Consider the following 17,031-nt stretch of genomic DNA (forward strand, 5'->3'; position numbering starts at 1 on the left):
AGGCGGGAAAACTGAGGAGTAGAACCATACATTCATATGTCTAAGGTTATAAGCATTAACACATCTGTAACTCATCTCCAGTTCTAGCTGAGAAGTTCTGTGTCTTAAATTTGTTTATCTGTATAATCTTACACAAGCCATTTAATATTTTTGTAAAATATTTTGTAAAAATATTTTTGTAAAACTGACACAGGATTGTTTTAGGATTAAATAAGATGAACCCTGTAAACCACTCAGCTCAGCATGTGGCACATGGAAAGCTCTAGGTAATGTTAATTGTGTGGGTATGTTACTCTTATAATCAATTTTTGTGACTGTTTTGCATTGTTCAGGTCTTGAACTTAGAGCTTCTCATGTCAAATAGAGAGGCTTTTGGTCACCTTTGCTGAATCTATTGAAAGGTGGACCCTACAGTTACTGAGGACTAAATGGCTCCAGCCTTCTCTAGCCCTTGATTCATCAGTAAGTGTTTAATGAGCCCTTCCAGTTTCTCCTTTTTAGCAAGTTTTCAAGGCAAGAGATGATCTAGGCTTTCAAGGCCAGCCATTGATTAAAAAATTAAGACTATTGCACATAAAACCACTTGTATAGTGAGTTGAAAAGGTGAGGGGGCTCGCACAGAGAACATAGGTAGAGCAGGGTGAAGTGGAACCATGATTTACTGAGCGCCTACTGTTTGGTGCCTGCAGTTACCTTCCCATTCTCTTAATTCCACAAATATTCAGTGAGTGCCTATGCTGACCATTTTCCATTATGTCATTTAATCTTCATTTTAATCCATTCCATAAATATTTGTTGGGCTCCTAATATATGCCAGGTCCTTCTTCTTTTACAGACAAGAAAACTAGAACTGAGAGAGTTTAAATAATTATCTCAATGCCTCCTAATGACTAAGTGGGAAGTCCAAATTCAAATTCAATTTGAGTAACAGTAAATTGCTTGACACTACAGTCCAAGCAAAGAAGTGTCTGACTTTAAAATATCTAAATCTATATAAGTGTAAAATTAACATTACAAAGTGATTATTTGAAAGATAAAACAAATTACTACTTGGCCTTTCAACGTATGAAAATTGCCTTACATAAATGTGATATAAAGAAAGTGATTACAGGAAAGTTTAAATAATTTATCAGATCATTTTTTAATTGCAAGACTCCCAGGCATTTGGAATATTTTTATATGAACCTAATATAAGTCAGAGTTGAACAGGTAAGAGAAATCTTCATTTAGGCATAGTGCTCAGTACTAGGTATATTCTCCAAAAGTTCAGTGGAAGAAAAGAACAAGACCTAATGTATGCTGGGTCCTTCTTGAGTATCAAAAGACCTTGGTTCAAGTCCTGGATAACAGTAGGGTCGTCATCATCATAACTATCACCACCACCACCTACCACCACCATCATCATTATTATCGTCATTATTTACATCATTTGTTGAGGGGATTTTAAATACCCTAAGTAAGTGGTTTTCAACTGGGGATAATTTCCCACCTCTGAACTCCCAGATGACATTTCACGATGTTTTGAAATATTTTTAGTTGCCACAATGGGAGGGGGGTGGTTGCTACTGGCAACGAGCGGGTAGAGGCCAGGAATGCTGAAAAACATCCTAAAATACACAGAACAGCCACCACAACAATGAATTCTTTGGCCCAAAATGTCAATAGTGTCAAGGCTGTAAAACTCAGCTCTAAGAGAATAAACATTTACTCGATCACATAGTTTGTAAGGGAAAAATGTTAGGGATGAAAGATAGCTGGAGAAGGTGACATTTTGAGAGGCCGTATGGGGAAAAATATTAAATCCTAGAATTAGGTACTCCAGTTTCGACAAAGAAAGACTGGTTGTTGGTCTAACATAGGAATGCATATCCTGAAGAAAGATTATTTTTCTAATTTACATTTAAGACAAGCATTACAAAGATTTTAAGTCATATTTAGTTTTATATTTTGTTAAAAATAACAAAATTGTGTTCAAAACTCCAGAAGAAATGGTTCTTCTAGACATATCCAATTTCATTCTTTTAGTGTAAATGCTATAGATGTTTATTCCACAATAAGATACTATCTAAATTTTGTTTACATCACCACTCTTAAAAACAATATAAATAATTTATTATTTGTGTTCAGAAGACAAATAACAAACATATATTCATAGACTAAGAAGTGAGACATCTATTGCATCAAATTGTCTTTGGGATGTACTATCACTTAATTTATTCCTTAGTATTATAATTAGGTATCTATGGCAACAGCTGTATCTTGAACAATAAAAGCTATATCTTGAAAAAAGAAAAATGGCTAACACAGCCTCCCATGACACAAACTGAAAACACGACCTACCTAATGAGGTTCTTTCATATAGCTGGGGTGCCTTGGACAAATCAGTGCAAATAAAAGAGATACCAGGGTTGAGAGTGGCTCAAAAGTGGTTCTGACTACAGGTGCCAGAGGGTGTGTAATCTATCAGGCAAACCACAGCATCCAGAGACCATGACTGGTCAGTAGCACAGCCCAGTAAGACCATTAGTGTAAAAGGTTTGAGAGTCTGTGAGGTACTGGGGGTGTCCTGATGAATTTGCAGAAGCACGGTTCTGGGGATTGAAAGTACGAGTGGGCATCTAGCACCTGGGAGCAGATTCGCAGGTAGAAGGATTGCAGCTTCTCAGAGGAAGGTAGGCTGGAAAGAGTAAGAGGTGGCCCTGGGGAAACAGGCACAGGAAGCTACAGCCAGATTCATCATGGTAAGGATTTTTTTTTTTTTTTTGAGACGGAGTCTCGCTCTGCCGCCCGGGCTGGAGTGCAGTGGCCGAGATCCGGCTCACTGCAAGCTCCGCCTCCCGGGTTCACGCCATTCTCCTGCCTCAGCCTCCCGAGTAGCTGGGACTACAGGCGCCCGCCACCTCGCCCGGCTAGTTTTTTGTATTTTTTAGTAGAGACGGGGTTTCACCGTGTTAGCCAGGATGGTCTCGATCTCCTGACCTCGTGATCCGCCCGTCTCAGCCTCCCAAAGTGCTGGGATTACAGGCTTGAGCCACCGCGCCCGGCCGGATATTATTTAGAATAGGAGCAGAAGATTAAACTTGGGCCAGCTCCAGGGTGACCAAGTGTGGACCCAGCTCTTCTTATTCCTCGTGCCTAGTGTCAAAAGAGGGCTTTGGGTGTGAGTAGCCCCAGCTGTTGTGGAGAGATTTGGCAGCTGGAAATAGATGTTCCTCCTGATTTGACACTTTGGCATATCAACGCTTCTGCAGAAAACAGGGAGGTTTTGTGGCCCATTATGCTCAGTAACTATCCTCAGACGTGGGTAGATTTTAAACAAGTAGGAGTTTGAATGGGTGTGAGGGCCACCATCCAAAGGCTTCTAATGCTTTGTCTCCTATTGCGTTCACCTTCTTTCCTCTTAGAATTTGCAATTATACAAAAAAAGGTACTTTTATATCCAGTTGATTTGGCATCATACACCTGCTGAAATGGGTGCTATATAAGGTTTTACCAGATGACAATGAATTTCCCTTTATTTACATCCAAAGAAACAGAAAAATACACTCAAAGGAAACAATTCAAACATACATGCGTATACGTGTGCATATTTATACTTCTATGCAGGCATCCATATGTGCACAGACACATGTGCTGGAAAGCAAGTAGAAATAGGGGATTGCATTCCTCCATAAGAGGAGACTGCTTAAAGACATTTAAAGCACAAAGAGAACAAGTTACTGCATGCAGCAGCATCTACTATGAGTGAGCCTGGGTTTGTAATGCCTGAAAAATATTCCGAAGAAAATTGGCTTTAAATTAGATGCCAAGTGCTAGACATGGCTAGAAAATTTATTTATGAAAATATTAACAGGAAATAGCTCTTGAACCAAGTGAAGATTATAAGCAGAGGTGGACATCTCTTAGAAGACAATGGGAGGCCGGGCATGTTGGCTCACACCTGTAATCCCAACACTTTGGGGGACTGGGGTGGGTGGATCACCCGAGGTTAGGACTTCAAGAACAGCCTAGCCAACATGGCAAACCCCATCTCCATTAAAAATACAAAAAAAAAAAAATAGCTCGGTGTGGTGGTGTGTGCCTATAATCCCAGCTACTCAGAAGGCTGAGGCAAGAGAATTACTTGAACCCATGAGGCAGAGGCTGCAGTGAGGCAAGATCATGCCACTGCACTCCAGCCTGGGCAACAGAGTGAGTCTCCTTCTCAAAAAAAAAAAAAAAAAAAGGATGAAGAAGAAGACAATGGGAGTTCTGAGCAGATGTTGAAACTAAGAGCAATTTTACGTAAAGGACTTGAAGACTCAAAAACATCCTTATCTTACCCCCCTAATATAGCAATAGCAATATATAACACTGTAGAGAAACATTTGACTAATTGATAAATGCCATTTTTCTGGCCTCTTTGGGTTTTCTAGGGTAATGATTTGTTGATGTTAATATAATTAAATTTTCACATATAAGTGAGTTCTTTGCAATAATTTGTTAATTAAAAAATGGTTTTTTGGTATAACTAAATTGTTATATATAGGTAAATTCTTCAGGATAATTTGTTAATTTTAAAAAGTGTTAATTCAAAAAAAATTCCAGAAAATAAAATAAGATCTATCAGAAATAAGATTTCTGAATTTTAGAAGTACTTCCATATTGTTTATGATTTAGTTTTAGAGAAAAATAAAGGTATACAAATAAGGAAAAGTAATATGAGCATATTGGAAGTGAAAATTCATTGTCTTTTGGTGATGGTGCTCTTACCATTGAAGTTAAAATTTGTTTCAATGGGTTTGGGTCAGTAGAGCAGAACTTGCATTTGGCATTTAGGTTATAACCAAGCCTTTATATTGTAAGAAAAAGAAGAAAGAAGAAGGAGGAGGAGGAAGAGGAGGAGGAGGAGGAGGAAGAGGAGGAGGAGGAGGAGGAGGGGGAGGAAACATTCAAAACATTCTGTTTTTGAGGAGTTTTATTTATTTATTTTTCTTACCTACAGTTTTCTTTATTATGAAATCATTTCTATACTTATTCTAGGGCTAAAATGTTTTTTTCGATATTTCCAAATGACCAGAAGATGGCACCGTTTCAGAATCTTCCGCATCCCTCCCTTCTCAGAGAACAAACACTCCATCAGTTATTCCCAAACCCAAGCACCCCAATCTTATGCCTTTCAATCACAAGAGGCTGCCCCAAAATAACTAGATGAGCATAAAATTCAGTGTTTATGATGTTCAGCCTATTTGAGCACCACACTTCCATGACCCTGGCGTCACTGTCCCTAGAACTTTGAAGTGAATTTGAACCAGTTGGGAAGTCTTGGTTACCTGATAGGAAGCTACTAGAACCACTCAAACAGCCTGCCGCTAAGGGACAAGCAACTTATCCTTGTGTTCAACTATACTGTGGTCCCTGCTGTGACTCAGATCTTAGAAGAAAAGAAATGAACCAAGAGACTTGGGTTTGAAATCTAAGTGTTACTTTTTGACCACAGACAAGTTAACTAGCCATTCTATGTCAGAACATGTATCTATAACAGATGCCCTTCGTGGTCTCCAAGATCTTTTCTGGTCTTAAGAGCCATAATCTAGCATTCCTGCCAACATCAGTATCGCTTCAGAGATCCCCTAACTGGTTCAAATTCACTCACATTGATGCAAGAGTAATTGGGGAGCTTTACTATGCAAAATATGTTATTCAGTATAAAAATTAGAGGATAGAATCAAAACCAAACTCCCAAAACAAAATATGGAGAATTTTCAATATAAAAACATTACTCTTAGGAAAGTATTTTCATTATGACAATTCTGGTAAAAATAGCCATCAGGCTGCCAGGATGTTGGCCATGTGGTTTAGAGAGGAAAGGTAAGAAATCTGGGACTTCCTAGAAACAGGGCTAGAGGAGTCCACCTAGCTGTAAGGTTGGTCTCCATGGAAGGAGGAAGAAGAGAAGGTTAAAAAGAGCCAGGCTGCAAAATCAGTTTCCTTTAAAGAACATCACAGAAGCCCCACAGCATGTTCTCTGTTCCCATCTCATTGGCCATTGTCTCTGGAAGGAATGCTGGGAAATATATATATTTTTTAGCTAGACACATGGCTGCCTCTAAAGTATTCTTGTTAACAAGAATAAAGGGAAAGATTGTGATAGTCAACTAGCAGCCTCTGCTGAGCTGATTTTGGGAAGGGGTCCAAGCCTGTGGGTCGGACAGAGATGGCTTTAGGGCCCAACAAGCATTAATATTACTCAAATTCAGATGGTTAGTGGCCCTGGAATTCTGGGTCATGGATTTCAAAGCATGATCCAACCCAGGATGCAAAACAAAGGGGATAGCTGGTAAGAACTCAGCAAGTCATCAGAGTGCCAGCAAATGGACTGGGCTTGGAGGTGCCAAAGGTAAATAGCTTTAGTTAAAGCCATGAAAACAGATTGTGTTCAGAAACTACTGACAGTAGGGGAAAGAGCTGAGCTCCACTTCAATTTGTGCAGAGGTGATTTGGGTATTCTAAAGAGAGAATAAGAGAGGGTGGAGAGCAGGGACTCAGTAGAGCCAGAAAAGTGAAAAATCACAAAGAATTGGTCCATGTCAATGCCATTAGACCAGCTGTGTTTGTGAGCCAGCAGTAACTGAAGTTAGGATTCTGCCCTCCAAGAGACTGGGGACAGAGGCCCAAACCTTCCAGATGATTACATTTCAAAGGAATGGCTCTCAGGTCCTTGAGAGAGACGCTTGTGAGTTGTAAGAAATACATATTTACAATTATAATCAACTTTTAATAAATCCTCTCAGAAAGGGCCTATGTCAGGTGTTGGCAAAAGCAAACAGTAAATTTTCCTGGCAGCCTTCAGATTTCTCAGGCAGGCTTTTTCATGGGGAATGGGGAGGCTGAGGTCATCCCAGGGACACAGCCCTGGTCTGCTGGAGCCAGACTGGAGGGTGGTCAAGTCTGTTAGTGGAGAGTTCCGAAGTTCTCAGGGGCTGCAGGAATATATTTAAATTAGAAAACCAAGGCAAAGGCACAGCCTGAGAGAGAAAGTCAGATTTAAAGGATGACTACATCGGCAGCAATGGGAAGGATTAAAAGGGTAGACGGAGTTCAATTCTAGACTCCAACTCTTGGAGATGACAGGATGCCCAACCTTTGCCTGCCTTCCTCAGGGTGGGCTTGTTCGGTGGATGAAGCTGATCCTGCAGATTCCAACATCCAGGACTGTGACTAAGCAGGACTAAGACTAATAAAATTTATTCTAAGCAGATTTTCTTTAATCAAACACATACCAGCTGAACAGATGTGTTCAATGTTATTGATACTCAGAGTGATGCAGTAGCCAGCACCAAAGTTAAACAAGATTAAACAGACTCAACTCACAAACCCTTATGCTGGCCCTTCCCCTCCTCTCTTCTACCTACATCCTTGCATCCCTACATCACCTAGGCCTCCAGAATGCCTTCCATCCTCTGGGACATAACGATTGTCACCCAAAGGCCACCCAACAACAGCTGCCCTTCTGTCCCAGATGAGCACTGTCACTAGTTGTTTTGTGAACCCAAATATTGGGCTTTTCCTATTCCCATCCCCTTAAATTAGCAGTAGGGCCTGTTTGCGAAAAAAGTGAGCTCAAATGGGAAGACAGGCTCCACCATGGTGAGCTCTTGCAGAAGATCGGAAAAGACTTTCTTCTCAGTTCTTTCTCATTGTTCTCAGTGCACAGTCCATGAGATGGAAGCCGTGAAGACGATATGCCAGAGTTTCCGGGAGTATTTAGAGGAAATTGAACAGCACCTTATGGAACAGCAGGCCCTCTTTTCCAGGCACATGTCAGAGGAGGAAAGGTAATTACCTAAGGGAGCCATAAAAGTAAGTACCAGCCCACACACGTGGAACAAGGAAGGTAATCAGGGCAGGACAGATGAGCACCCTGGAGCAGAGCTAATGAGAAACCAGCCAGCTTTTCCTTTGCTTTCATGGTCTTGTTCTTGCTTTCTCTGTGGGAATCTGAGAGAGCCATTTGCTAGATAGCAATACTTATTCCTTAAGTCAAGGGCTATTGAGAAGGTCAAAAGGCAGGCAGTCAGGGGCATTGCCAGCAGGATGTCTTTAATCAATGGGATGGGGCTCGTGCAAATGCAAATGTGAGGAGTTAGAAGAGTTTCAAAAATCTGCATTATTTTCACATAGATTGAAAACACGTCCCAAAAGTAGATTCGTCATTCATTGCCTGGGGCTGGGGATGGAAATCGGGTTTAACTGTAAAGGGAGGGGCATACAGGTTCTTCTTGGGGAAATAGAAGTGTTTTAAAACTGGATAGTGGTGATGATTACACAATTTGGTAAATTTATTAAAAATTATTAAATTGTGCTCTTAAAACAAGGGAACTATGTTATACTGCAATAGAGTTTATTTTTTATTTATTTATTTATTTATTTATTTTAAAGAAGACAACCTTAGTAATGTCTGCAACTGACACAAATAAAGATGACATTCTCTTTTAAGAAACTGCAAAGGAAGAACCTATATTATGAGGAGACAATGGAAGAGTGCACCTGGGAAGGATTGTTAAATTTGGTTGTTTTCTATTATTTACTTGCAGGGAGGAGGCCGAGCAACTGCAAACGTTACGTGAGGCCCTGAGGCAGCAGGTGGCAGAGTTGGAATTTCAGTTAGGAGACCGGGCTCAGCAAATCAGAGAAGGGATTTTACTGGTATGGGTGATGGGGTGTGGAATTTGACTGTATCCAGCCTACCACAGGAGAGGTGCATTAAATGAGAAACCCGATTGTGCAATCATTTCAGAATCTAGGTTTACATGCCAACGCCTTCATTTTAAGTATACAGAGAAGTACTTTGGTTTGCTCAAGGGTCCACAGCCAGCTGATGGTGATTCTGCATCAGAATTCCGTTCACCTGTCATGCCAATCTTCCCCCTGCCCTGTGCATCATACAGAAGTCTTATTAGCCCATTTTCCAAATAAGAATAAGAATCACAGGCACAGTGAAGCTCATCTTTGGAGCCAATATAAGCTAAGTCACTATCAGAATCTCCTGCTGGCTCGAAGAGCCCATTCTAGAGAACTGACCACCTCATAATGCCTAGCTCGCAAGTTTAAGTAAGCTGTTTGGTGCCAATGGGATGTGCTGTTTATTCTTTTCCCTCTTGTTTTCCTTTTAGCAGCTGGAGGTTCTCACAGCAGAGCCACCTGAACACTACTCAAATCTGCATCAATATAACTGGATAGAAGAAAGCAATGGCCAGACTTCATCTTCTAAAATCCACCCAGGCATGGCCCCAAGGACTGTCTTTCCTCCCAGTGATGGCCAGCAGGCTCCCTGTTCAGGTGGGACCCAGTTGGCTGCCTTCACTCCACCCACCTTGGAGAACAGCACCAGGATGTCTCCTTCATCATCAGCTTGTGCAAAGTTAGGTCCAACCCCTTTGTCAAATTGTCCTGTTGGAGAAAACGATACAGATGTCTTCCTCTAGATCAGAGCAGCTTTGATTACCTTCATACAAAATGTAAAGGTCCAGAATAGATGTAGCAAGGAAATTTCAATTTTCCCCAAGGAGAAGGGTCTGCCAACCGATTGTCAGCTATAGCTTTCATATTCTACCCTATGGTTAAACCCAAGAGGAGTTTAGAATACTTTAATATTCATTCAATATAGAATAACTGATCACCTAGTCTGTCCCTGGCACAGAGTATGCAGCAGTGACTAAATAGTATACAGTCTCTGCCCTGCTGGAACTTACAGTGTGGTGGGGGAGATAGAATTGCAAACAAAAAGTATCTGAGACAGATCTCAGTCAATATAGAAGTTTATTTTGCCAAGGTTAAGAATATACACCCAGAAGACAGGTCTGTGCCTTTCTCCAAAGATGATTTTGAGGACTTCAGCATTTAGCGGGGAAAGAGCTGCTAATGGGGAAAGAGGAAGACATTTTTAAAAGGTGTGGGTACATAAGAGGCAAACAGTCACCTTCTTTTGGGTCTGATCAGCTTTTCTCTATGCAAGAGGGGGAAGAGGAACAGTCACTTACGCATTCATCTAGCTCAGTGGATCTGCGATTTTACAGAAGGTAAAATAAACATAGGGCAGAGGAAGCAATCGGATATGCATTTGTTTCGGGGGAGCAGAGGGATGGCTTTGAGTCCTGTTCTTTGTCCTGCAGCTGTGAAGAGAAGCTATCAATGTACTTTGTCAGGATAAAATTCAACAGAACTGTTTTAGACTAAAGATTTTAGGGCCCACAAGGAGTTTCCCTTGTGAGGGAGGTATGTAGCTTTTAAAAAAATCTTTGTAGCTATCTCATTTAGAAATAAAATGGGAGGCAGGTTGCCTGATGCAGCTCCCAGCTTGACTTTCCCTTTTACTTCATAATTTGGGGTCCTGAGGTTTATTTTCCTTTCACAGAATATAACATGTACATACATTTATTATTAAAAACTCTGAAGGAAATAACAAGGTTTTATGAAAGAGAACACAGAAGGGAGCCTGATTTAGATTAATGTTCAGACAGTCCTGGTTGAGGAAGTAACAACAGAAGAAGGAAGGAGGATCCAGGCCTCAGAGGTACCAGACTGTCCAAAACCCTCCAGTCAGGCAGCCGGTGGGAGTACCAATGAAGCGCCTACTGTGTGCAGACCACTTTTTTAGTGCTGGAGACAGTCATAAATAAGACAGATGGACTTTCTACTCAGAAAGAGTTGGATGAAGAGTAAGACCGAAAACAAACAAACAAACAAACAAAATCCAACAAGCAAATAATTACAATCCTGAAAAGAGCCTTAGAAGACAGTGTGATAATATTGCAAAGGGAGATGTGGCATGAAACTGTACTGCATTTGTCAGGGTGCTTGTGGAAGGGGAGGCTTTTTGGGTAAGACCTGAATGGTGAGGAAATGGAAGCCAAGTGCAATTTTGCAAAAGAACATTCAAAGCAGAAGCAATGGAAAGTTAACGGGCCACCAGATGTAGAGACAGCCAGTGCTGCTGAGTGTGGTGGGGCATGGGGATGGAGGGAGGGAAAGGCTGAGAGGGAGTCGGGCAGACTCTAGGCCATGGCCAAGTCTTTGCACCTGAATCCTTTTTCCAAGGGTAATGGAAAGCCACTGTAGGTTTTCAGCAGGGTCATCATATAATCTGATTTATGTTTTAAAGTCACGCTGGCTGCTTTATGGAGAAAGCATCCCTGGGGGCCTAAAGCGAGGCAGAGTGCCCAGCTAGGAGGCTGTTGCTGTCATCCCCGAGGTGAGAACCAAATGTCCTCAAGTTGCTTCTATCCAGCCTTGGAAGTTTGTGAGGCTCCCACCCCAGTGGAAATACAGGGAATGGCACACAAAGGCCAGAGGCACTGGGTCTCTAAGGAATGGGGAATAGATGCAGAATGGAATAGTCAGGAAAAGTTGCTGGGAAAAGTAATGCCATGAGGGAAGTTTATAATTTGTATGAAAAGATGGTCAAAGGAGAGGTCACTTCCTAGCAAGTAACTTCAGAAACTAATTAAACCACCCACTACTCAAAACCATCTCACGTCCTGGTTGCACTCTTCCTCTTCCTTGCTTTTTGGAAAGTCTTTGACTCAGTGGGGCCTTCCTACCCTTGGGACACCACACTGTTTTATCCATGGACTTACATCCTCAGAGTGTGGACATCCCCATTCTGTCCTGAATTCTCTTTTCTTTCTCCGTTCCTCTGTCCTCAGCGTACACACAGACTCTCCAAGCATCTATGAGCCTGATTCCCAGCTCTCTCCAGTATGCCAGCCCAGCATTCCCTACTGTCCACATGACATTTTGACGTGGAAGACTTGGCTGTATGTCTCACTCGTAGCTAAAGCTGACCTGGTCATTGCCCTGACTCAGTTCATCTTCCTGATCCTCTCCGTAAGTGGCATAGCCTTTCTCCTTGGTGCAGGCTCAGTGCCACAGTGTGCACGGTCTCCTGCCCCTCTACCCTGCCCTGCTCAGTTGGTCAGTGACCACACCAGTGCTGAGTGTACTACCAAAAAATACCTCCCAGAAGTCGCCTCAGAACCAATTACCTGGCGACAGTGCAACATAGGTGCCGCCTAACAGCCTCCAGCCGCTTTCTCTCCAAACTGCACTGGCCTCTGCCAGATTGGGCTCCCTTAGCCACCAAGTGGGTCATATTTCCCGGACCTACAGTGAATACCCAGAAAGTACTTTTAGAATATCCCAGAGAATGAGAGAGAAATCACAGGATCATACTTCCCAGAGCAGCCTTCCACCAGAAATGAAAGTCCAGGCCTTGGAGTTATTATGCCCCTCTCCTCGCCCTTCACTGCCTCATTCCTTTTTGCCACATCCCCATCTTGGCTCCTATGTCATAGCTCAGCTTCCAGCCAAATTGACTCCTGATGCATTGCGTTTCTGCCTCCAAATCGTTTCCCTTGCTAAACTCCTAAGCTTTTACTCTTTACCCAGATCTGGCTTTTGACCTCCCCTTCTCCATGTAAACTCTAAGCTCTCATGCAGTTTATCCCTTGCTCCTTCCCTGTGACACCTACGGAATGAAAAGGAACACCTGGCTCTAGGATGTCCCTCACCTGGCAGCCATCTGCTTTACCAGTCTCATTTCCTGCTCTGCCCTCAGATGAATCTCCAATTCTATTCCCCTAAACCACCTCGTGTGTTCCTGCTCCCTCTCCTTTGCTGAAACAAATGAAGTATCTCACCAGTAAGTCCTAGCGCAGACCCCATCTCCTGCACAGGCTTTCCTTGATGATCTGTGGCAGAAGCGATCCTTATTTTTTGAAACTCCTATATCACTTTGCTTTTTTGTTAGGACACTGAAAACCTCCTGTCTTGTGTTACCATTATCCGTGTAGGTCATATCTTCTCCAGTAAACTTAAAGCTACTTGAGGACTGTGTAGCACCCAATACCCTGTGTTTAAGAGAGACTATCTGGATGAAAGTACACACTCCTTTCTTTATCATGTGTGATCTCGGGCACTTGCTCTCTTTACCCTAGTTTCTTCCTCTGTGAAATAGGGAGAAGAAAAACAACATAGAGTTGTTGGACAGAATAAATACAGTGAATCCCGTGTAGTATTTAATCCAATGCCCATCGCATAGTAAGTGCTCAATGCATGTTGGCTGTTATTACAAGTGCACATACCAATAACTCAATAAATGCTAACTGTAATTACTGTCTTCCTTCTGTTGAAAAGAACTCTGTTAGCGAAGTACTTTGTGCACAAAGAATATTACCTACTGCTTGATGAATGAATGAGATGAGGATAAATTATCAGTCTCAGGAGACAATGAAGAGAATGAATTGGCTATGGTAGAAGCACGGTTGTATGTTGTAGAAGGAACTGAGTTTAGATTGTAAAAAGGGACTTATTTGTGGATGGTTTTGATGTCAGAAAGATGACTTCATATGTGATGGAGGAGGGAAAAGACCATTTATTATCTTCTGATGAAGAGTAGCAAATGGAACAAAGGTCTCCAAACATTTCATGGTATTTCCTGTTTTACTCTCCTAATTCTCAAAAAAAGAGCACAGAAGGGAAATCAAAATGTAGAGAGGCTGCTCTATCCCACCCAGGACCTTTGCTATCTTCAGTGCATGATGAACAATGTTTGCTGATGCTGCATCCAAATACCACCCCCGATTCTCAGGCCTTCATGCTCAGACTGAATTACACCACTGGCTTTCCTGATTTGTGTAATAAATGTGTGTGTACACACACTATATACATATATATACACACACACATATATATACATATACACACACACACATATATGCATACACATATAAATATGTATGTGTATATATCTCTATGTGCAGGCACACACATGCACACACACACACAAAACCTACTGGTTCTGTTTCCCTGGGAAACTCTGACTAATACAGTAAGGAAGAGCTAAGATATAGGGAGACTATCCTACAAAAATACATACTGAGTCCTGCAGTTTATTACTAATAAGAAGCAACTGAGCTCTGGGGTTAAATTCAGGATTTGGGGCTTAAATCCAACTCCATTACTTATTATTTGTCTTGGATAAAGCATGTAACTTTCCTAAGCCTCAGTGTCATCATCTGTAATTTAACAGAGTTAATGTATACAGAGCCCTTTACAGCAAGCCTGGAACATGGTTAGTGCTTAGCAAATGGTAGTACTGTGATGGTTAGGATGGTGATGATAGTAACAAGAGTAGTAACAATTTCTTGAATGTCTACCTACAGGCAAGGGACAGGGCTAAGTGCCTTATTTGCATTATCACTTATCTTCACAATAATCCTGAAAAGTGGGAATTAACCTACCCACACATACACTCACACATACATACACGCACACTCATTCAAAAAGACTGTAAGTTGTCTAAGCTCTGGCAACTATTAAGGGATTGAGGTGACTCTCTGATTTCTTGATTTGTTAAATCAGTGGTTTGTCATGGCTCTGCCAAGTTTTGGGGCTTATGTGGTGCCTACTGCTAGGCCCAAGTCTACCAGAGGAGTCCTGCTTCTGTCTGCATTATACATTGAACATTAGCAGAAATTTATTTAAAAAAAAAAGATCTCATTGCTATAGAAAAGTTTGAAAAATACTGCACTGTGCTAATTGCATCTGATGCTTGCAGTCAGGTATCGGTTCTGAGTTGCTTTCATACAAGGAGATGAGTTCCGCCACATAGGAATCCTTTTAAACCATCATCCTAGCAACTCTTAGCTTACTACTACTTGCCCACTGCCAAGAATAATGGCAAGAGTCTTTTTGCAGTTCTGTAATCTTACTGTTCCATTATGAAGTCCCAAGATCCTGTATTCCCTTTTTTGTCTTATGCATTGACCATATTCAAGATGACTATATTCAGGAAAATCCAGATCACATATTTGAAAATAAATGGTATCATTGTACTAAATATTTGCAGAAAGTTAACATAGCAAACCTTTTAATTATAAGACCAAACTCAAGTTTGGAGTCATCTCATTTAAATGGAAATGAAAAACAAGACAAAGTAAAGTCACACTATGTGATTATTTTCAAATTTAGAAATTAGCCAAGGGAAAATGTGGCCCCTTCTACATTAAAGCACAGGGTCCTACCCTGTATTAATTTCATTCCATCCAGATTCCATTTCAGTATTCAGAGCCAAAAGCGTTGAATAGGTAGGATCAAGTTGAGAAACAATACTTGGAAACTCAAGTCACATCTTTTCCTTGATTTCGTTACACACAAGTGAAGACCCAAGTTGCATCGTGGAGACAAAAAGATAAAACCTTGAAGCTTGCTCTGAACCACAGTGTATGCATAGGCCATGTAGATTCGTTTTTTAGGCCACAGAAAAATATTCCCCAGAAAAATGTCCATTAGGTTTTGTTTATTTAGCAGATATTCTCTTATAAGTGAATTACTCTCTGCAGAGCTGGAGCCCTTTTATTTTTTCTTCAAAAGCGAATAATTCTGCTAAAGATGAAAAATGAAATCAAAAGACTTTTTGAAGACACAAGACTCTGGTCTGTTGTAATTGTTTTTTCTTTGTTGGGAAAATAATCAGTTTTCAGGGTGTAACACAAGTCAAACAAATAGAACATTTGTAAAGAGGTTAGAGGATCGAAGTGGTGTCCCTTTGAGAAGAAAAATTTCAGAGTATTTTCATGTGGAATGGTGAGTTGCATATATAAGTTCAAATTGTAATTTAAAACAACAAATAGTTCATGATGTACAAGAATTGTAGGTTATTAAAAGCCTTGTTAAATTGTTTTTCTTGAAAATTGAGAGAACAGGAACAGAAGCCAAAATATGGATGGCACCCTTCTCTAACCCAAACTCAGCCTCTAATTGCCTAATCTTAAAACACTCGTAGATCAGAGGTTGGTACGGGGTGCTTCCTCTCAGAATCTGTCCCCAATTAAGAAAAGAAAGAACCCTTCACATCAAGAATGATTTCAGATCATAAGAATCAATTGAAGATTTTTCGTTTTTGAGTACTTTAAGAACTCAATGCCATCCAATGCTGCTAATCCCCTCCAAAACTCAGAGCCAAACCTTATCTTATTCATTCACAAGGAAAATGAAAGAAACCACGTCCTCAGTGTACCAATGCTTTCTTTATTCCCATGATCATCTAGTAATTGCTTGTTTGCTCACGGCAATCTACCAAAGTCACAAGATATCTATATTTTTCTTTTTAAAAACTGAAAGTATTTGGGGATATTTTATGACTGTGTAGTTGATAGGATTTAAGAAATGATGTTTCCTGTATTCTCTATCCCCAAAACCAAGTGTGTGTGTGTATGTGTGTGTGTATGTATGTATGTATGTGTATATATATATATATATATTTTTAAAGTCACTTGTTTCTACTTTGGATAATTTATATCCTTCTATGGACATGGATAGGCATTTGTCAAATGCATTGCTTTGTTAGCAACTCCTATGAATAAAATTAATAATTTACTTACATTTTGTGTTATATGCTGTGCTGAAAGCTGTTGAAACTTGTGAACTTCATATTGTTTTGAGGAGTACATTGACACTGATACACTAGAAGGTGAGATTTCCTGCCTGGGGCAGCAGCAGCACTCTGATTCCTGCCCAGCCTCACTCTTTCCCTGTCTGTTCCACACAGCCCCAAACTCCACCAGCCTCTGTGCTTCTTCTTCTGCCCCCATTGGAGGCTTCAGGGCCAGATAGTGCAAGGGGTAGACTAGGCTATTTGTTTGTCACTTGGTCACTATATGTGTAGACTTTTGTATCTTGTTTCAGAAAACAATTCCCTACTCTCCATCTAATCTGAATAAATGTAGAGCCATACATTTGCTTTCTCTGAAAACTCCTTATTAAAATAGGGGTGTTCCTTGAAACTTCAGTTTCTTTTCTTGTAGTTTGGTGGTCTGCTTCTGAAAAGCTCTATATTGCAAGAAAACTTTGTGTGACCTTCTGCAAAACACTCAAATCATGTAGAGCTATAGCAGAAACTTCCAACTCTATTTTACTCACCTTTTTAGCTTTCATAACATCTGATAACAACAGTACCTAGCGGATATAGTTTGGCTGTGTCCCCATCCA

The 17,031-nt window shown here is 40.9% G+C and overlaps 1 protein-coding gene across 1 annotated transcript in view; it reads left to right on the forward strand.

Annotated features, from left to right (window-relative positions):
• The window catches only part of ITPRID1 (ITPR interacting domain containing 1), a 95,715-nt gene extending 79,455 nt beyond the window's left edge, over window positions 1-16,260 (forward strand). Inside the window, exons 11-13 of the mRNA XM_024790826.2 lie at window positions 7,690-7,817; window positions 8,577-8,688; window positions 9,156-16,260. Of these exons, the coding sequence (XP_024646594.2) occupies window positions 7,690-7,817; window positions 8,577-8,688; window positions 9,156-9,467 (552 nt within the window). The 3' untranslated portion in view covers window positions 9,468-16,260. The remainder of the gene's footprint in view (window positions 1-7,689; window positions 7,818-8,576; window positions 8,689-9,155) is intronic.
• The last annotated feature ends 771 nt before the right edge of the window (window positions 16,261-17,031 follow it).

This window comes from Macaca nemestrina, chromosome 4, assembly GCF_043159975.1.
Source record: "Macaca nemestrina isolate mMacNem1 chromosome 4, mMacNem.hap1, whole genome shotgun sequence".
Taxonomy (NCBI): Eukaryota; Metazoa; Chordata; class Mammalia; order Primates; family Cercopithecidae; genus Macaca; species Macaca nemestrina.